Source organism: Perca fluviatilis, chromosome 18 (assembly GCF_010015445.1).
Source record: "Perca fluviatilis chromosome 18, GENO_Pfluv_1.0, whole genome shotgun sequence".
NCBI classification, from domain to species: Eukaryota; Metazoa; Chordata; class Actinopteri; order Perciformes; family Percidae; genus Perca; species Perca fluviatilis.
The window spans coordinates 13,695,546-13,717,248 of NC_053129.1; the positions used below are offsets into that span (position 1 = coordinate 13,695,546).

Consider the following 21,703-nt stretch of genomic DNA (forward strand, 5'->3'; position numbering starts at 1 on the left):
AACATCAAACAAAAAATGTCTGAAGCGACGTACCGATCTGCGTCCAAGATCAACATCATAATAAGATTAAGAGATTTACTCTGCTACAAGATGAACAAATGCTTTTCTGAATGTGAAAGCATACATGCTTAGTGCATGCGCCAGTCAACACCATTATCTGTGTAGGAGTCTGTGTTTACCCAGACACTCTGAGACAATCATTTCTATACCCTGAGGCGTTAGATGCTGAGGTATGCTGGGAAGACTCAGCCATATTGGTTCTGATCCCTCCCTCCCTCCCTCCCTCACTCATTCGCTCCTATTCCCTCATTTCCTAGCTCCTCCTGCCACGGTCAAAGCTCCAAAAATAGCCTACCACTCTGCCAAGGGGCCAAAGGCTGGATCACAGCATGCAAAAAGCCACAGAAAAAAGACCACATTCATCATGATACTGGCCATGCTGATATAATAGTATGGGCTGGGAAGGATGGAGAGGGAGGGAGCGATAAAGACAGAAAGTGAGAAGAAAAGGAAGAGGGTGGGAATTGAAAAGACTCCAGAGGCCAGTTCTGTTCATAATTGAGCATGGCGCTAATTGGCATCAACACTATGTATAATTTTCCTTATTTTGCAACTCATCATGATAAAAGGGTTAGTATAATAGCAAAGGGGTCAGTATAATAATTCCACATCTTATGAAGTTTTACAGTATTAATGCAGTGATGGCATTGATAAGAATTTGACATGTATATATTGAATCCGTCCTCCAATTCTATGTCCTTGTCCTTTACTATTTCTTCAATCTTTTACCAGCAAAATCTATAATTAATAAGGCAAAGAATTTCATTATCGGGACCCAACATTGACCTACATTCATAGGCCTTTCCTGCAAAGTTTAAATGAAGCAGCTGCATTGATATTAATTCTGGTCTTGTGTCTCCGAATTACAAATTTTCAAAAGTGTCGCATTCCCTTATAAAAGCGCCACTTACTATTTATTTATTTATTTATTCCACAGCTTGCTTGAGTTTAAATCATGGCATCAAAGTAAATGACTATTTTTGTACAAAAACAAAAAAAAAAAAAAATCTAAAGTTGAAACAAAACTTTGTTTTCAAAGGCAAACTTTCTTCAACAGACACAACAGTGAAGTTTCTGTTGAAAGAAACCGCTGATTAATTCTGGCGCAGTTGGCAGAGAACTCTCTGGCAACACAGTTCAGTGAAGTGTGGAGAGGAGCTGGCTTCATTGCAAACGCCAGTCACAGCTTGAAGTAGCGCACACGCGCAAATCAATATGCAACACTATGCTTGGATTTGAGTGTCATATGTGACAGTGTGCTGGGTCTGTGACATGTGACATCTCACTCTCAATGCCGCTTTACTCCGAGCTGGAGTGTGGCTGTGGGAGCTGCGGTGGAGGGAGTGGAGGGAGCAAGCATCGTTCACTTGCACACAATAATAGGACCTCCAGAACTCGGCCATGGAGTTCAGAGGGGGGTGAGGAAGACCACCGCAGAGCTCCATACTTTTCAATCACAACTGCATCCATTCCATCGTAACAGTACCTCCCATTAGTTTCTGCTAAAGAAACTCTTGGATAACTAATCAAACTGGTTAATTATTCATCCACGAAGCAATCTATATGTAAGATATGCAAATTACTGTACAGGCAGTAGCACAGGCTAAAACATGTTTTGAGCATGATGCAGAGTAGCAGCTGACTGCAATTTGGATTTGTTGAGCTGGAATTTCCACTGGAACAAGCTCTGTGCCAGTATTATTTTTAAATGAGACACATTTGTGATGAGCAGGAGGCAGAGGCCAGCAGAGCAATGAAAGGAAATTAACTGCTCTAGGGCAGAGCCATTCTGGGTGAGTTCATTACAATAAGAGTAGAAAACTTCAACGATGGCTTAACCCGTCGATGCCGGGTCTGCGCGCTGCGCTGCTCTGCCCTGCCACTGTTGTTCAGTACACGTTGTTTAAGGGCATGAAGAGAATAAGGTCGACGTCTAAATTAGACCTGGAGGAGATCATTTGGAGGACTTTGCTACGTAGGTTTAATTTAGACTAAATTAGTGACACAATGACATTAACAAGGACAATAAAAGGGGAGCTGAGGGAAGGCGGCCTGGGAAGAGGCAATATGGATTTGTACTTTTCTCTACTTTTTTTAAACTTAGTGATAGCACGCAGACATTTTTTATAATTAAATGCATAAACAAGCTAGTTTATGTAAAGATGATGGTGTTGTGTATGTTAAATATGCATGACTGTGTATGTAAAGTATGCATGTTGTGGAGGCAAACGCATTTTATGTAGGGCAAGGCAGCCAAGATGTCTCATTAGCATTGAAGGCTGCAGGGGGGTGCAAAGTGAGTGGTCCGTGTACATGCATACATCTGCACTGTGCAGGTGTACTGATGAAGAAACCCTCACATCAGGAGGAACGCATGCGTCTGTCAGTACGTGTGTGTGTGTGTGTGTGTGTGTGTGTGTGTGTGTGTGTGTGTGTGTGTGTGTGTGTGTGTGTGTGATTCATTACCGGTGGGCTCGCTGTCTCGATGTTGCTTGGCAGGGGGCTCATCTGTATCCCAGGGTGTGAGCTGGTTGATGGGCGTCTGTCCCCACCTCACCCCTGGAGCCAGCAGCAGTCCTGGGGTCTGGCTGTCTCCAGGAGACAGACCGGAGACCTGTAGCACAGCAATGAAAAACAACAGCACTGATGAGAGCGTCATATGAAGAAAAGAAAAAAAGAAAATAAAGAGGAAATTGAACAAGAAATAAAAAAACAAACCACTCAATTTGATCAACAGCTATGGTTTAATTCCAATATTTTATTTTATAGCTTATATGAAAAATGCAACAAATCACAGCCATCAAACTGTTTTTTTGAAGTGACCTGTGATTATGGGGCATGGTATATAATTGGCAGTGAGTGAGCGCTGATTACAGCCAATACGTAATGGGAACAACGGAAAGAAAATCGTATTCACGGCCTCAAGAGTCTCTGCAGAAATTCCAGTATTTCTCTTTGTATATGTAAGCCACTAATAACAATTAACTTTCCGGTGTGGGCTACATTTAAATTCAGATCCTTCCCTTCTGAGACTTCCTATATCTTCATTTTGCAATGAATTAAACATTGTGTTCAGTCATGTGAGATAATAGAATTCTGAACACAAAAACGACAAATAAGAGTAAATAGAAAGAAACCCTTTTGCTGGGTTGGGGAAGTAATTTCAAAAGAGAAAATGAAAAGCTAGGTGACAACGTGTGTAGGGTGGGGGAGAGGGGGAAAATCCAAGGCAACTTCACCAAACTTAACTAAGAGTTCCCTAAGCCTTTCTTTGCACCCACAACTTTAATAGTTTGCTCTGGTAGGGGAGTAAGAAATGTTATCAGGCAAGCCCAGGCTGATGAAAACACCGGGTCAATCACCACTGGACCCCTGAGCAATATTCACCTCTCCCTGTCTGCAGCTTGGACGCTCGGTCCAACCACCAGGCAGGGAGAGGGCAGAGCCCAGCCCGATTCCCCTGCATGCCCCCAGCCAGCCTCTTGAGTTAATAGAAAAGACCTGGTCACCAGGCCCCTCCTTCGTCCTCCTGGCTGAGCCCTCCATCCCTCAATTCCATTATCCTCCCTGACCCGGCGTCCACTTTATCAAGCATGCCATCATGCATTCCAACAGCTGTGTCGACAAAGCCCCGACAGAGCGCGGGGCTGAGCGCACCGTGACAAAAATGCAATCCAAACAAGTCGGTTCACAGTGAACTAATGTGCAGCTTTACATATCGGATCGATCCCATTTCAGGAGAATTAGCCCTCGCTGCTTTGAGATGGATTTATCACAGCTTTACAGGGCCTGAACACTTAAAGACATTACTTGGTATTGAAGCAGCGCAACATCTGCCCTGTTATAAGCAACTTCACAATCGCAGACAAGTTCAATTAGTGTCACTTACTTGATAAATTTATAGTGAAAGTTATTTGACAGTTTGTAAGTGCTGGGGGCAAAAAGAAGAAGAAAAATAAAACAGCAAAGGGAAACATCTCAAGGCAAAGTAGAAAACAGAGTGATGGAGCGACAGAATGAAGCTGGGTTTAGGGGGGAGACGGCCTGTCAGGTCTTTTTGTCCAGCTCAACCTGTCGACTTCAGACAAGAGAAAACTGAAATGGTTTACTCAGAGAATGCCCTAAGCGCTCAATTCCATCTGAGAGCCCTGGAGACTCGGGGAGGGAAAATTCGGACCATTGTCAAGGTGAGGAGTTGCTTTCTATAGCCCACGATTTGTTTTAATGAGAGTTTTTCCTCCTACTGTATTCTTCTCCAGCCATGCTTTACCATCCCCTATATACACAGTACAGGCAACTCCTCATTAACTCGCAGCATTGACTCTTACTTTCCTTTAGCCATGCACCTGCCCCATAATATTCTCCCATTAATACTCCCACCCATTTACCCAAAACAGAGAAGAAGAAAAATCTCTTCTGCTGCTGAAAGGCAATTCATCTGTCACAGTTTTAGTGCACCAGGAAAAATGAAAAAAAAAAAAAAGGTTCAGCGCCATCACATTGACAGCATATCAGCCCGGTCAGAAACAATCCTGACTTGAAAATGATCAAGGTTAGATGGGAAATACACACACACACACACACACACACACACACACACACACACACACACACACACACACACACACACACACAGAAGCCAGAAGATATCAGACGGGATGTTTATTAAGATGGCAGAATAGCTGCAGGTAGGCAGGAAGGTACGGGAAGTTCTAGGAGAGCGCCTGTCATTTTCTCTCAATTTTATTTGCTCTCCCTATTTCCAGTCCCCTCCTCCCTAGCCGCCCATTATCACCGGGCAGCAGATGGTTTCCTCTGACTCGACAAAAAACATGCTGGAGAGGAGGAGGGGAGCCAGATAAATAATGTTTGAGTCGTGCCAAGCCATTCTGTGTTTGTTGTCATGCTGGCTGGGAAAAAGGTTGTTGTTTTTTTTGGAGGGTACGCAGCATCTGTGTATATGGACCACATACTGTAGGTGTGGAATGTGGCACTAATACACAGACACACATAAAGGTGGAATCATGCATGCATATATCAAAACTTTTGCAGATGATTTTTTTTTGTCAATCAACTAATTGATTAATGGCTCTTTTCATGTCTATTGTACATAATAAGGTCCATTTCCATCGAGTTTGTCTGGCTCAACAGACATTGCTGGGATACAACCTGAAACCCTGTACATCCCTCAGGCGCCGGATGCCCCTCCCCTTTCTGCTATCGCCGCTATCTATTTTGCAAGGGCAACGTTGCCGCATCCGGGGCTTAGCTCCGCCCAGGACGGATGGGATTAGTTTAAAAAAAATACAAACAAGCCAGAGAGTGTTTTTTTCCTTTATCCCAGAATAGGTAAGCAACGTAGCCAAATAACACTCCAGCGCTGTATCAAGTAGACTAAAGCTACATTTTATACAAACCAATGGAACTTTTTGCTATGAAAGAGATGTGTATTGCTCTATATTAAACAGGAATTAGTGTGGGGATCTTGTTCAATGCATGAACTGTACTTCAAACCTAAAGACAAAAAAAAAGAAAAAAAAAAAGAAAAGTATGGACCTTTTTCATTTTCATCCCAGTTGTAATGCAAAGCCTTTTTTTCAGGATTTGAAGCATTTGCTCCTCCTGCACATTCACACATGCAGATACACATGAGCACACAGCAAAACTAGAAGGATCGTTCCCCCTTCTCAAACCTCTGACTGTTGCACACATGTCAGAATCAGTGTGTCGAAGAGAGGAAGATAAAATCAAGACGCATCAGGTCTAAATATATACTCTTCTGTCCGGGCAGCGGAGAGACAGCAGTCTGATTCTGGCTGGCGTATCAGCTCTTTTCTCGGACATGGCGAAGACTGACATCTGTCATTATGTGCGCTCTGTCATCTCGCAATACTAGGCAGCATTAATGTGCCTACCAGAACCTCCTGCCACTGGCTACCATCTGCTGTGGGTACATACAGGAGGGGCCTTGTGGTGATATCCAGGGCTCTGGGCTTTGATTGCTTTGAGTCATCCACAACATTCACGTCCAAATAAACAGGAAAACGTTTGCTCAAGGCTTTGTGTTTGCCTTTGCATTTTGTTCGAGCCAGGCCTTGTCTGGGTGAGTTATTGCACCGGTTCAATCCTATAATAACACGGGGTAGGACACCAGGCTTCCACAGAAAACTACCACCATGGACATTCTGCTTTAAGCTCCAGCTTTTTGTACCTATTGTGATTGTGGTATGGGCCAGTTTACCAAAGCCTGAACATATAGTTCTCCCATCCAGTTAAGAGATGGATTTAGTTTCCCAAGAGAAATTACTTTTTTGCTTCACTCGGAGAGAAACAGCGAGAGAGTGAGAGCAAGAGAGAGAGATAGAGAGAGAGATGAGTATGTCTATAACACCCAGGCCCCATTGGGAGCGCACACTGAAATCAACTAACTGCTTTTAAAATGTAATAACAGTTCTGGGTGGGGGGAAAAAAAACAGGTGTAGGGAGAGCAAAGCGGGTTTTGAGAAAGTGGTAAAAGGAGAAGGAAAAAAAGAGAGGAGGGTTGAGGGAGGGCTCAGGTCTTAAATGGGGAAAGGGGCTCACACAAATATAAACACACCGAGCAGGCCGGTAACAATACAGGACCACAGTGAAAAGCTAATCTCATGAAATGTCATTAGCGCTATGAGATAGCAACGTGCAGGATGCAGGCCAGCGCTACACTCGGTTATTATGTTCTACCTTTTAAGGTTCAGTGTTCCTCTGGTGGCAAAGCTCTTTACGCACAAGAGGAAAATAACAGAGCGCGGGCGAGGAGGAGGTTCACTTTTGTGCGATATCGCTCAGCTGGCATTATCACCAGGCCTGTTAATGGGCAGTTGTTTTCCTGATAGCTTTATCAGTTAATCTATTCCAAATGGATGGGCCAGGAATGTTCCTGGGTGTTTGGTGGTCCAGTGTGAAGCTGCCATTATGGTTTAATTTAAATGCATTAGAAAAAATAAATACACCTCCACAGCTATCCCGCTATCTCTGGGTGAGATGCATGTACACAAATTTAATTCTAATCAAAATCTCAATACCAGCAGTAACTGCATGTCTTGCTATATCATGTGCACCGGTAAAATAATATCACATTGTAATCCCACAACATGAGCAATTCATAAAAACAGTATGTGCGGGCGAGGAAATGAAATTCAACTCAGACAGAATGGCTTTTTCTTCCCTTTGGCCAGGCATGGACAGATACAGTGAATGTGGCTGAAATGCGGAGGGTGATGGAAATATTGGCTTTCCTCAGAGAAAAGAGAGGAAAAATGGCAGCGAAGGAGTGAAAGATTGAGAGGCAGAGTAAGACAAACCCATCCATCACATAGCCTCGTATCATTGCCTTTGACAGATCATTTTCAGTTTTTTCTAAAATGGGGAGAAAAAAAAAAATCTTTTTCCTCTTCCTGCTCCGTCCAAAAGCTCCAATCAAGTGTGGTCCGAAACTGACCAGCAGCGCTAAGTAGCGTACAAAGGCGCACAACTAATTTTCTTGCGAACATTATTCACTTACTGTATAGAGGTATCTCTTTTCCATGACAACGCGCTGACACCTAAATGTGAAGTGGATTTGTTCTGGGCTTCCGTCATAATGGTGCTGAATGCTGGAGCCCAAACCACGGTGCGGCTGTGTCCAATCTATTAGACTGGAACATAGCAGAGCATCTCACGAGTAAACAAAGAGACCACTGCTCCATTTTTGGCAGCCATCTTAAAATGGAGTGGTGCTCCAACATGCCGAACAGCGTGGTGCCATATGATGGCTGCATACTGAAGAGACAGAGACGAAGAGAGGTAATATTTCTTTTTACTCCAAAGGATCCATTGTGTTCCACTTAGAAATGTGAACCAAAACTGCTAGTAGACATATCCACTGCATTGTGGAAGGCATAAAATGTTGCTTTTCTTGAGAATTAAAAAGCAAATCTTGTGTTGTGTTTAAAGACCTTATTGTAAAGTAAATATCGTAAACGATACCTTTTAATAGTCAATAAAATAACTATAGATAGAAATCTGTAGCACAGCTCCTATAGTATCCCTCTTTGCTGAATCCAGGTTGGTAGCTCATTTGAAAAATTCACTTCCATACAATTCAAAAGTATTTGAACTTGCATTACATAATCATTCTATAGCCCTGTGTTTTCTCACTTTTATCTATCATCCATTATTATCCATAATGGGAGGGTACAAAGACCTCATTGAAAATAAAAAGGTATAAGTTAAAACATCTGTTGTTAGACTTAGACTTATTCACCCGAAATAAGTCAAGAAAGTTTGCTTGATTAAGTTGTTTGTTTAGTCTTTTAGTCGACAGAACAATGCTTGCCACCATTTAGAACACCTGCCTCTTTCTTAAAAGAAATACGGCAGTTTAAAAACATGTCATATCGGTAGTCACCATCTGCATCGAGGCAATATCACTTTATACAAGAAAAATGTCAGCCATTGCTGGCGGTTGACTGTTTATGACTGGCAGTTTGTACACCAAAAATTGAAAATACAAACAAAGCGGATCCTTCCAGGCGCCAACATTTAACACTGACCCCCGGTAGCACGACAGACAAACGTAATGAAAACACACAACACAAGCGCCTGGTGGGTATATATGCTATTGATGCACCACAGAAAGGGCTACGGATACAGACTCTATAATTTCAAGCCCCGGGCCAAACGACTGAAGGGGAACGGACTTCACTTCCACTGAAATTCCAGCCAAGACACTCCGACAGCTCAGCAAGCTCCTGGCTCGACGCACACGTTCCAGAAAAGAGAAGCGTGATCGGAGGTGCGCAGCCGACAAGCTTCAGTGGAAAAGCGGGGCTGGAAACCCCGCCTAATATCCCATGAGTGCTCCGAGGTTGCTGCGCTTGCCCTCCAAACCAGATCTCAGCCCATCCTTTTCTGGTGTTTTCTTTTCTCTTGCAGACAGTGTAAATGGCTCCGTGAACATGTCTTATCTGTGGGACTAAGCAGCGGTAGTAAGGCTTCTTGAAGAGGGTGACTAGTGCTCGGACATGTGTGCTGTGGAGACATCCTTATGTCATGGTAACACCTCCTCCCAGAGGAGCGCGTCAGAAAACCCCATTGTCCTCCGTTGGCACTGGCCGGGACAGTGAGAGACATAGGTCTCCAGCAGGCCATGACCCTGCCTGATATGTGGTGAGTGTTTGGGGAACAAAATATCCACTGCCTGTCACAGCAGTAGCCTTGGAGACCAAGAGATGACTGTGTAGCTCTTATCTGTGGTTGAAATTGAGGCAAAAGGACTGCTGTGTGTGTGTGTGTGTGTGTGAGAGAGCTTTGAGCGCATGTGTGGCTGTAATAAACGAGGTGTTAACTGGACGAACAGCCATATAGCGCTAAAGAATAAATTGAATTCATATTGATATTGCAATATGAAGGGAAACAATATCTTCATTGTCAAGAGTGCAGTGTGGGGACTTTTAAAATGCATTTTACAATGCATGCAATTTGAAAGCCAGGCCAAAAACCAGATGACCATATGGCAGGGCTGAGCAGAGGGGGAATGCAGTGCATGCTTTTTGCACAGGTCCACACTCATGTAGCGGTTCAAGTTCCAAACTGACATATCGTCTGAACAAAAGGATTTCATTACCACCGTGCCCATACACATTTCCATGGTTCTCTGACACACAGAGCTTCAACACTGCCTTGGCTGCCGTCTTTAATGGAACAGTCGAGGCAAATTATGAATAACATTTCAGAATGTATAGTATGTGTGAAGGGGCTTTATGTTATCAGGTCGCTATTGTGTATTGTGGCGGCTATAAAGTGTTGTTCATTCTATTCACTTTGTACCGTCAAGGACAAAGTTACCAGCTGTGTTCGACACATTCACAGAAGTATTGACCTTCATTTAATGCCGCTTTATAGTTTGTCTTTTTGTTGTGTTCACTTGACCGTAACCTTACACCTCCGCACAGTACTGGTACCACCCCTGTACTATCAAAAGGATGTGATGGGAGGGCAGGAGATGTCGATCGCTTCGTCCGCTCTCAAGCGGTAACATCAAACTCTGTAGAGTTCAGTAGCCCATGTGTCCGATAAGAACAACGAAGAGATCAACTTCTGCTTGACTAGCTGTACTGTATATATAAAGAGAGATTAACAAGGTGGGGAAAATGATCTAGTACTAGCATCAACTGTATTGTCAAGAGCTGGACTCCCGCAGGTCTGAAGTTTGTTTCATGAGCTAAACAGATAATTTGATACTTATACACAGACAGATAATGAAACTGACAGAGCAGAGAGGCAGTTAGATGGATGCTACTATGCCATAGAGCCTCCTGTTGAGTGATCTGGCAGACAAAGATACGGCCTTTGGTCAATAGGGACCACAACAAGTATACTATAACATTCAGTTACTGGCCAACATCCAAGCTGGTCTGACAAATTGCCCAAATATGAGCTCTGAAATTGCTTATTTCAAACCAGATGGTATTAAAGCAAACAAGGCTGTATTCTGTTTACCTTCCCATCCACATCCATACAGTAGGATTTAGTCCGCTAAAGTGCACATGCATTACTGAAGCATTTTTACAGCATTACATCACCTCAGCACCTGGAGGCCAAACTCTCCAATCAAGGCTTCAAGTGTGAGTAATTAAACTGAAAACGGAGGCACTGCCAATGACCGGTATTTGCTGCAAATGTGCCTAATTAATGACGCTGTGCTGCAACATTATGAGAGCACGATGACCAAATTCATCAGCTCCACTCGGATGATCTCTGGACACTGAAATGAATACGCCAGTTGGCTACGGAGCACCTATCCCCTTTCATTCGGGTTTCTAAAAATAGCCGTATTAAGTGAGGGACAGCAGAATCTGCATTACAGCGCTGTCAAATCACAAAACCCTCATGACTCCACTAAGGTATATAATTACCAGTGCGCCTACGAGCCTCTTACTATCTGTTATTTTTAAAAGGAACAAAAATTAACTTTAATAGTCGACATTTGAGCCTCACAAGAAAACGAAGATGTGTTAATATTCTAAATGCAGATCTACTTTATGTAAGTGACGTGACCTGAACAGGGATATGGACTTCTGGCCAGAGACTTTATCAGCCACAGACATTAAAGCAGTGCACAGACAGCCACATGTGTAACCTGTGGCAGTGTTCAAACCTTTGAGGTTCCAGTTTTGGAGCTCCAGCACTGCTCCCCCAGGGTTTGCAAGGAGACTGAAAGACTGGTTTATCCCACAAGATGAAGTGGTCAGTGCAGCTCTGTGCTCCTGCAAGCACAGGGGGGAGTCCACACAGTGCACTGCTTGGGGTAAGATATACACTGGAGAGACATGCTGGGATCATTAGAGACACAAGGAATTGAGAAATAGCCATGAACTACACTGCGGCAGGTGGATAAACAGAGCTTCGCTTGAATAATGGGAGGATTTATTATGCAAAAGGCTTTTCTGTCTGTTTGGAGCTGCCTTTCACATGCCTGTGAATGAGCTCCTCTTGATTTGGATTTTCAAATGTTTTTTTGGGGTTTTTTCAAATGCTAATGCAGTTCTATACAGATGGCAAAAGTAATTTCAAGGTTCATATCCTGTGTCGAAAGCTACAATTGACGAGTAAAATCAGGATCTATTTGAAGGTGGGTTGATGTCTCCATGCTTGTTTTGTTTCTTAACGGCACACAATTTGGTGACTAAAGAAATGTTCCAAACCCAACTCAACACCTAGTTACAAGAGTAAAGTCTGCATAAATATCCTTGTGGAAACTACACATCTTACATACAAAAACAATTTTAATCATGGATTCTCGACTATTAGCACTACTAAATCAATGTATAACAGCTATAACACACAGCATCCTCTATGTGCTTCAAATGTCAATACTTTTAAATGCTGTTTTTATAAACACTGGAACTGCTCTTTCTCGTCTTAACTACACATTTCAAAAGGTACAATCATTGCAGTGTGCCTGTCAATGTTGTAGTTCACACACACATTCCCAACTTCCTTTATTTTTTTGTTTCTCTTCTCTATCCAGCTCACTTCAGCAGACTCATTTACTGAAGTTACATTGCAGACTAACAACAGCAGTGTAGAGTAGAGATCTTCAACAGGGGGTCCTCAGAGTCACTGTTATTATTGTACATTTTTGAAAGTTTTTAAAACAAAATTAAAAATGTCTAAACATAATTCTCACATATTATTAGCAAATATATATCCCCACTGAAGATAGGCTTACTGGCCCATAGGTAAGGTAGTCACTAAGGTAGCCATCCCCAGATACACTTCCTAAAGATTCACTGTGCCCCATAAAAGATGATTTATAAAGTCATGCCAACAATTAATATTTTAAAAGCTTAGTATTCTATGCCCTAAAAAGGTATGTATAAAGGCTTTTGGCCGCCCTCCACATTATTGTAGCCCCAGTTTATTTTGTAACTTAAATTTATACAATATGCTGTATGTAGTAGGAGGTCCCTGCTCCATCTTTCTTTCAGTAAAGGGGTCCTTGGCTTAAAAAAACAAAACATTAAAGACCCATGGTGTAGAGAATAAAGAAACTCAAGAAATTCCTCTAGCTTGTTGGCATCAGTCTGTTTTTTCCCCATTTCTCAAAACCTTTGAGAATAACAGTATCCTATTTACCAGCAGCAGTGCCTGTGAAATGGGCAGACTTACAAAGATTTGCTTTGGATCTTTGTAGCAGGTACATGTACACATCAGATTTGTTAAAAAAAAAAATAAAATAGGACTTCAAAAAAAAGAAACAAAATATTCTTGAAATGCATTTGTTAGGCCAATATTTAGTCCCTTTGGCATTTATGAAATTATTTAATTTTGTTATTCAATTTGTTTGTTATGTGATAATGTGTGAGACAAAAAAAAAGTGTTTCTGCTTCATGAACACAGACCCACCACATTCATATTCATGAGTTGGATGATTAATCACTTACATGGATGAGTCATGTTACTAAAAACGTTCCTGCAGCCAAATATAAAACTAGAATACCAATGCGCATAGAGGTGGAGCTTCATACCTGATGTGTCTTCTTTCTCTTGTAAGACACATCACACATCCACTGATCATGAAAATACAAAAATGGAGACCATAAGTAGTTTCTCCCTGGATACAGAATGTTGGATGGCTGCATTTCTATTTGCTCTAGTTATGTTCAAAACAAGCACTTCCCCAAAAATGTGAAATTTTACAAAATTTGTCTTAAAAAGTAAACAACATTTCCATGAACTGCAACATCTGAAAATATGAGTTCTTTTGCAGCAGCTGATGTAGTTTTTTTTGGGAAAATTGTATCTAAAAAGGTCCCTTCTCTTGACCAGCAGTGTGCACACAGCCCCATTTCTGTATCTGAAATAAGGAAATGATGCCACTGGAGGCAGACTTTAAAGACACCTATGTTGACTACAGCAGCAGCAGCAGCAGCATCTGTGTTGTATACAGATCCCCATTTCCCTTACACAAGCCTGCACACTGGTTCCCTGTGCACGTGTTGACAGGAGCTTGTAATCTGAAATAGTCTGCAGGGTTTAGCTGTTAAGTCCCTTGTAGGAATGGGATATAAGTAAGGTGGGAAGAGGACGACGAGGAGGAATAAGAGGGAACAACTTCCCTTCAAAGTTTATTGAGCTGTCAGGTTTCAGTCCCTATCAGAGACCATTGATTTCCCGTCACATATCCCACTGTATGGGCTTTTATATCCGTCTTTGATAAGAGCGCTTCACATAATGAGTAAGCTTTGGTGGTTATGACCACATAAGGAAGCCCGGCCGCGTATCGATCTGTGTTGACGCCAAACACGGTCCTTTATTTAAATTGATCCATAATAGAGTAGCCCAGTGCTGGTTTCACACTCTGATCTTTAATGGAAACTATCAGACTTTACATTGAGCGATGCACAGCGGAGTCATCACAAGCTCTGACACGTGGGGCGACACAGAGACAGCTAATAGCGCTAATGTGTCTGGATGTGGAGATTTAATATTTCCCCTTTTGCAATGTATTCTCTGTGAATTTTGCATTAGCATTTCAGTGACCTTTTTCAGCACTCAATTCAGATGTCAAAACGATACTGCTGGGAAGCAATGCACCAGAAGTGTAGCATATACACTTAAAACAACCGATGAAATGAGGTATTCAACATTTTTTGGCATTTACTAAACGCAACATTTAACAGCATTTATTAAACACAACACTGAACCAAAATGTAGCTAAATGATGCTTCAGAATGCCCCAGACTCTGTAACCTGTAACAGAGGAGCCGCTGCATTATATTAATATTAATCTTAAGCAAAGAGAGAAGACAATAAAATAGGTTGTGTTTTCCACAGAGACCAGGCCTTATAATGGAGATATACAATGTGCACGCAGAGGACATTGCTTGCCGAGAACAGTCACAATCTCTTGGCCATGCCCGGAAATTAGTGAGAGTCATTAGGCTCATTTAAACAAGGTCGTTAAGCCGATGAAACGAGGCCGTATATTTGAGTGATGAAACAGAAGAATTAGCCTACCATTTCTCATTGGTACGCAATCTCTTCTGAGTCAAGTATGCCATAACTCTGGCTGGAGGGAAGGGCCTATGCGAGGCATTTTTTTTGGGGGGGGGCAAAAGTCACCGGCTAGGGACAGTTCACAACATCCTCTATCGCTGTCGAATAAACTTTAATACCAGCAATAACTGCAACAACAACTTTGACATGCTGATAGTGTTGTATGCAGCCATTAGGATGCTTAAATTAGACAGTATTATCCTCGCTTAGCTACAACAATCTCTCTACATACACACACATACCAAAACAAATGGCAAAAAAAGCCAACAAGTCCACCAACTTAAATGATGAAATGGATAGTTTATACCTGCCCTCCGGAACGACACATTCTCTGTCAGTGTTCTCCAAAACCCTCACAAATCACTGTTGCAACAACAAAGCCGTTTTCTGATCGGATACGTTTACTGCTACGGTTAGGGGTTCGTTAGGTTCCGGGAAAGATCATGGTTTGGGTTAAAACAACTACTTGGTTAAGGTTAGTGTACTCTTGCCATGGTTACAATAATTACCACTTGGTTAATTGTGGTCATGGTCAAAAGATTGTTGGTTGTGGAAACAGGAGGCGACCTGTGGTCTCCCATGTCACAGTCTTACGTTTTGTTGACCCATCCGACCATCTACTGTATAACAATGTCTCACTGCAGTATTTCCAGCTTGGCTCCACTTAGACAAGAGTCCTTATTCCTACAGCCACTAGATGTCTTTGTCACTTGAATGTAAATACATGTCCTCACTGGGCATTTGCTAAAACGGCCGATACTGTCCGTCTTTCTTAAAAGGGACAGTCTAACCGCGTCTCAGTTTTACTTGGTTTTATATTAGAAAGATGGTCAAAAACAATTATGAATGGGATGAGAGTAACGAAAGGAAGGACAAAAAGATGAGACACACAAGTAATGCCAAGAAAATAAGAGAAATAGATGAAAAGGCAGAGAGAAAGAGGGAGCTCATTGTTCAGCATTTATTGTTACTGCTCTACGGCAATGTGCCTAAATTTGTTGAGAAGCAACAACAATTACTCGTTTAGAGACAAATCCCGCATTAGGGCTGATCTAGGATTATGACTCTGATTAAAACACGGTGTTCTTTTTGTCGCTCACGTCTGATGAATCAGTTAAGGGTGATACAGCCAGAAGAGGTGCCCTGGAATTAATCACATCCCACCTCTTTGTTTTTGATCGAAAGTGGATCCTCTTTTCCTGGATCGCCTCATTTTCCGGGGTAGAGGAGCTTACAAAACATGCACAGCGAGGGATCTCAAGATGAGATGGATGAATTATTAATTATGTGTGTCTTTGTAAACTGTAGAAAATATAAGATGATCATGTCAGTGGGCTATGCAAGGTTGAAATCCTTTTTTCTCTTGCAGGTTTTCTCTATTTTCTTTGCCCATTGCTGCAGCTGGGTGCAGCTTCATTGAAAATCTGGCACATGGTAAATAGCCCTTAAATTAGGTCCCTGGCCTTCTAGCTTGGTTATCTGTGATGATCGGAACAGTGTGTGTCGCTTGAAAAGACCCATTTTCCCTCTGGCACATCATTTAACATGTCTCATTTACCAAGAAAATATCACACAGGTCACACACCAGGAGATTTCTGGTCACATCCTCACCTCGCTCAATACAAATTTAAAGGATTTGAATTAGAACAACTATTACATTTCTTCTTCTCCCTGTATTTCCACCTGATAAATATTAATGTCTTCTTTTTCTTTGACCACAATACAATTTAAGTAGGTGCCTTCAGCAGAACAAGAAAAAAAAAAATAGACTTTTTACTTCGTTATGATAGCTCAACCTAGATCTTCGGGGGGCACCTTAATATAAAATGAGGAACAATGGACACGGTGGAAGGAAAAAGTGGGAAGTGAACAAGAGGAGACAGAATCCCTAACTTTAGCTATTTCAAAGTGTCAGCTTAACACTTAAAGAGAGAAAAGAAAACTAAAGTGCATCTGCTTTATAGACAGCAAGTCGAGTCAACCTCAAAGAGCCACAGCAACACCTGAAATATATTCATGTCATTATTGCCATATTTAACCCTGATGGAGGCTTTTGCCTAAATGTGTCGGTGTCAGACGTTCAATATCAAAGCTTTGTATATATTAAGCTTGGCATTCTATTTCGTGCTAGTTTCCAATGCTAATGGATAAATTACGATTGATTAATTAGAGCTTTAGGCTTTCAATCTTGTTCAAGGACAAAATTAAAATTGTGACAATGACTGGACAAAAGCATTATACAGCAGTGTAACATTTTATTAAAATCAATATCAAAATGCCTATGGAAAAAAAAAAGAGACTGGATTTCCCCCAGAGATTGATTTCTGTAGCATCACTTGTTATATAGAGTATCCAACTACTACGTTTAGGTTGACGTACTAGGACTCAGTACCTGACCATGTTTGGATTTTACTTTTACTTAAAGCGGCTGTAATGGACCTTGTTATAGTAACAAAGTATCAAATGCTTATTGTTTAGCTGTGTGTTCACTCTCACCCCTCTTATAGCGTTGCTGTCAAGCCACAGCAGGCAGCTGGTTGCAGCAAAAAAGCTCTAAAAACCCACTGCACACTATACCTGCTCAGCACCACACAGCAGATACAGATACAGTTAGTGACTAGCTGGTGAATATAGGGGAGCATTTGGCAGCTAAAAAGCCAGATATTTCCCTCAGGAGTTGGTAGAGACCAGAAAGAGAGTTAAAAGAGGCTGAATATTGGGCGTACATTGGCCAGGGGACCAGAAACACAAATTAATGATGTTTCTCTGCAACTGCTGGATGTGTAAACAAGCAACTGTTGCAAACAAGTCCGCCATATCAACTTTAAAAAGTGATCCGTCAATGTTGTGCTCACAACTTGTTTGGCAAGTGGTCAATAGAATCAGTTACTGCAGCTTTAAGTATAGCATCATTTAAAATAGTAGCAGTAAAAGTCCTGCTTTCAAAATCTTATTGAAGTTAAAGTGTGTATTATTGGCAAAATGAACTTAACTTATGAACCAACTTCTTAAAGTAAGTTGATGCATTGACATGTAAGCAGGCATTTTAATGATGTAAATAGTTGCAGCAGAGCAAATGTTTCTCATCTCGTATACTGCTTGGTGATTTACTTTACAGTACCATATATCTATTAATTTTATTTTACATGCTCATTAGGGAGGTTTTTAAAATCTATCTGCAAACCGCTATCAAATAAACTTAGTGGGGTAAAAAGTACAGTATTTCCCTCTGAAATGTAGTGGAGTAAATGTATAGAGTAGCATGAAAAGTAACCTCATAATTGCAAGTACAAACCTTTAGTGAATGTACAGTATTTAGTGTAGTAACTATATACTAGTGTTGCCATAGAAACCCCAACCATCATTGCTTTTAAGTTTTAAAATTTACTGGAATATCATTTTTTTCAGCTTTTTGTGTGAGTGAACAGTTTGGTTGGTGCACAGATTGATGGAAGTTCAGTGCCATTTACCAGGGCAAATCGGCTGTATCAGAAATCTATTATGGTTCCAGACATTCACTATTCAGGCTGAACATTTTCAATTTCTCTGTGATTTACTTCTATACTGAAGTTGGTTCTTAGGATTGTTTTCAAGAAGTGGAATATAGAAGAATCCTGCAATCTTGTGGGGAAATAAAATGCACGGAGCAACAGTGACCTCGCTGATCTTAGATGTTCTGCTTTTCTATGTGCGTCAAGCTTATATTGTGTAGGCAGGCACCCCAGCTCAAATCAGCAGATGTTGTTGTTCAAGGAACTGCAGACGGTTCATTCAGCTGCACTTATTCATTTTTAACCTCTTCAAGGTAATCATTCTGTCGGGGAACACAGACACACCCACATGCTTTTATTTTCCAGAGAGAAAATTCAAACTAACACAAAGCTCTGCATAAAATGTTTCATTTCCAAGTCGGCAGACATCATTTGCAGTAACAAGACGATCACCCTCATTTTCAACAATCTCTATTGTGGGTTGACAAACTCACCCAATTTACTAATTTCAGTTGATTTTCAAAATGGATTGAAATGGACTTTCTGTGATTTACTGTAAAGCAGCCTGGACTGTCCTTCGAGAAGAAATAGGAAATACTTGGCTGACTGCATGTCAACAATCACTACAAAGCACAATATGGGCAAAGCTCTTTGCTCCCTTGGTAAAAGTCAGCCCATATTCTGTTTGAGTGCTTTCTGACATTGCTTACTTCTTGAAATATAATTAAGATTTTGTCCAACGAGTGCACAATGCAAGCCCTTGATTGTGTCAAACTCAGAATGCCCTTTCGAGCAGAGATATTAACATCTGTTTCTTGTCAAATCTGTGAGCCAAACTGAAACATGACGTGCTGGGTCTAATTATTTGACGGTTTTTCCTGTGTCAATGAAGGACATGATCTTGTCAAATACAGAATGCGCTTTATATTCTCTTAATTTCCCACTCGCTGGCACTATCATATGAAAGTAATTTAAGGTGCTGGTTAGCGCTGTGTATTTTCCAGCAGTATGAGATTAACATACAGCATACATTATTTCCATTTTAATTGCTGACACATCCTCTTACAGGTCCCATTTACTGAAACAAAATGTTATGCTAATGTTGTCCAATACTCCTTTTTGTTATGGGTCTGAACCTCACAACCAAGTTTTGTGTGAGGACTCAAATCATGACATGACTGGAAGGATGGGCACAGATCTGCAACAGTTAACATTTAAGTAGTGCTGCAAAAAAAAAAAAAAACACAGAACACAATCAATCTTAGCCCTAAAAATAACACATGCAAGCGCTGTATACTGACTGCGCTTGGCTCGCGTTAGACAATATTTATTGCCCCCCTCAGATGCACGGCACTTCCCATAATGCCTCATGATGAAATTGTTCCAATTTCAATCTGACCTTGAGATTGTTCACTTCATGCGCTGCTCTGACATGCAGCGCGTCATCAGGAGACACTCAAGATGTGGCAGGAGTGCGCAAACAGTCCCTCGAAATCAGCTTCTTAGTTGAGATGGCAGCTGGAGGATTTCCAACAACAACAAACACAAAACCTCAACACAGAAGGAAGGCTGTGTTGTGGGACAGAGACATGCTCTCTCTCTCTTTTTTATTAGCAAAATGGAAAGATGACTCAAACTGGGCTGACATTTAGGCTATGGCTCACAGTAATAGCACCAGTAATGGATGAAATGAACAGGGGATGTCATAATGGAAGGAGGGAGGGGGCAGAGATACAACAATCATACCTTACATTTTCATTTGTGTCCACACACGCACGCACGCCCGCCCGCCCATACGCCCTCTCTCTAAATGACAGGCAATGACAAACCCAATGACAGTACCTCCTGGCGTGGCTGGCGGAGAACAACACTGAATCAGACCCCCCACCCCACCACCCGAGACAACAGCGCTACACTGACTTAAACAAGTCAGAGACGACACAAGAGGTGTCATGTACTCCTATACTTACTGGTGTGATGATAAGAGACAGGACACACAAAGTTGCTCGCACACCTGTATAGTCATTAAAGACCTCAGTATGGAAAGAAAGTGCTCCACTTCAGCGCCAAGCAATTAACAAGTAATTACTTGATTTAATCAAGCTGTTACGCTGACGATAATTGATTAGAGATAAATTAGTTAACTTCTAGTTTGTTGGAGAATAACTTTATAGCTGATGTCACTGCTAACCAAGTTTGAGAGTAAAATGGAGCAGCACTTTTTAAGAATTGAAGAATTAAATTAATGCTAATTTTGAGCGGTTACTCCGGAGAACAGGACTTCATTTTGTACTGAGCAATATTGTTTATACAGAACATCCACTATTCTGTCACCACAAGAATGTATTCCATTACATATTACTGGTCTGTTACAGCTTAGCTACTTTAAATTGTCAACCAGTAGTGTAATCCACCAGATTAATCAAATTTAGTAATCATAATCTAATCGCTTTCAATTACTTTTGGATTGCTTTGCCTCCAGACTCGGTAAAATATTATGTCGAACAGACAATTTATTCCATTCCAATTTGCAAACTAATTTGAACAGGGATATTATCCTCCTCTTCAAACATTATCAACTGTTATTTCCCACAAGTATCTAATCTGATTACGGTTGCAATATAGTTGGCAGTGCTGTTATTAGAGCAGAATTACTGAGGAATACAAACTGTGTGGCCTTGGTTGTTTTTCTGACAATTCGCATTTTTGTGGCTGCAGAGACTTTCTTTTCAGAAAGATGTGTCCGGGATTAGGAGGGGCTTAAAGTTGTAGGTAACTCTGATGGCCAGCTGTTGATTTTAGCAGCAAGGAATGTGAAGACTGGCCTCAGCATACGGTGGAGTAATTGTTGTAAAATAGGATTGGTGAACTGATGCTGAAGCAGTCGAGAGTCTGGCATAATCTTTAATTCAATCGGCAGGGCACAACTTCATAACACAATTCATAGAACCTGTCTTTATAACAAAGATATTTGCTATACTTGCATCTATTTCTTGGATCGGTGGAATGTGTTTATGTCTTTTATGGAGGCAAGATGTGTGCAAGATGCAGTAAATGTCCCCACTATGATACACAGTCCAGATTTATCGTTTCAATAGTTTCCAAATACGCTGCCGTTTTCTAACGGTGGCTCGGTGGCTTAGTGGTTAGCTCTTCTGCCTCACAGCAAGAAGGTCCTGGGTTTGAACTTGCATGAGTCCAGACATGCAGGCTCAGCCAGTGCATGCTGGGATACCCCCTGCGATGTTCAACAGGATAAGCAGGTATAAAGGTTAAATAGATGAATAGAAGGATGTTATGATTCTGGATTTTTTTTGTGCTGAACTGGAATTCATCGAGTGCTTAAAAGGCTGTGAGTATCATCTGCCAGCAACGCAATAAGCTACCGTAGCAAGTTCCTCACTTTCCCTTTCAAATTCCAGTGGTTTACTCAATTCAATTTTACTTAAAGAATTTTTATTTTATACTACTTCATACTCCTACCACACTACATCTCAGAGATAAATATTGTTCTTTTTACTGTAGTTAGTTCATTTACAAATTAATATTTTTAAAATAAATTTATACGCCTA

The 21,703-nt window shown here is 41.4% G+C and overlaps 1 protein-coding gene across 3 annotated transcripts in view; it reads right to left on the reverse strand.

Annotated features, from left to right (window-relative positions):
- Positions 1-21,703, reverse strand: part of LOC120546185 (kelch-like protein 29) — a 222,850-nt gene that overhangs the window by 116,235 nt on the left and 84,912 nt on the right. For all 3 annotated transcript variants that reach the window (XM_039780958.1, XM_039780954.1, XM_039780957.1), the window contains one exon: positions 2,527-2,674. In XM_039780958.1, coding sequence (XP_039636892.1) covers positions 2,527-2,674 — 148 coding nt within the window. The remainder of the gene's footprint in view (positions 1-2,526; positions 2,675-21,703) is intronic.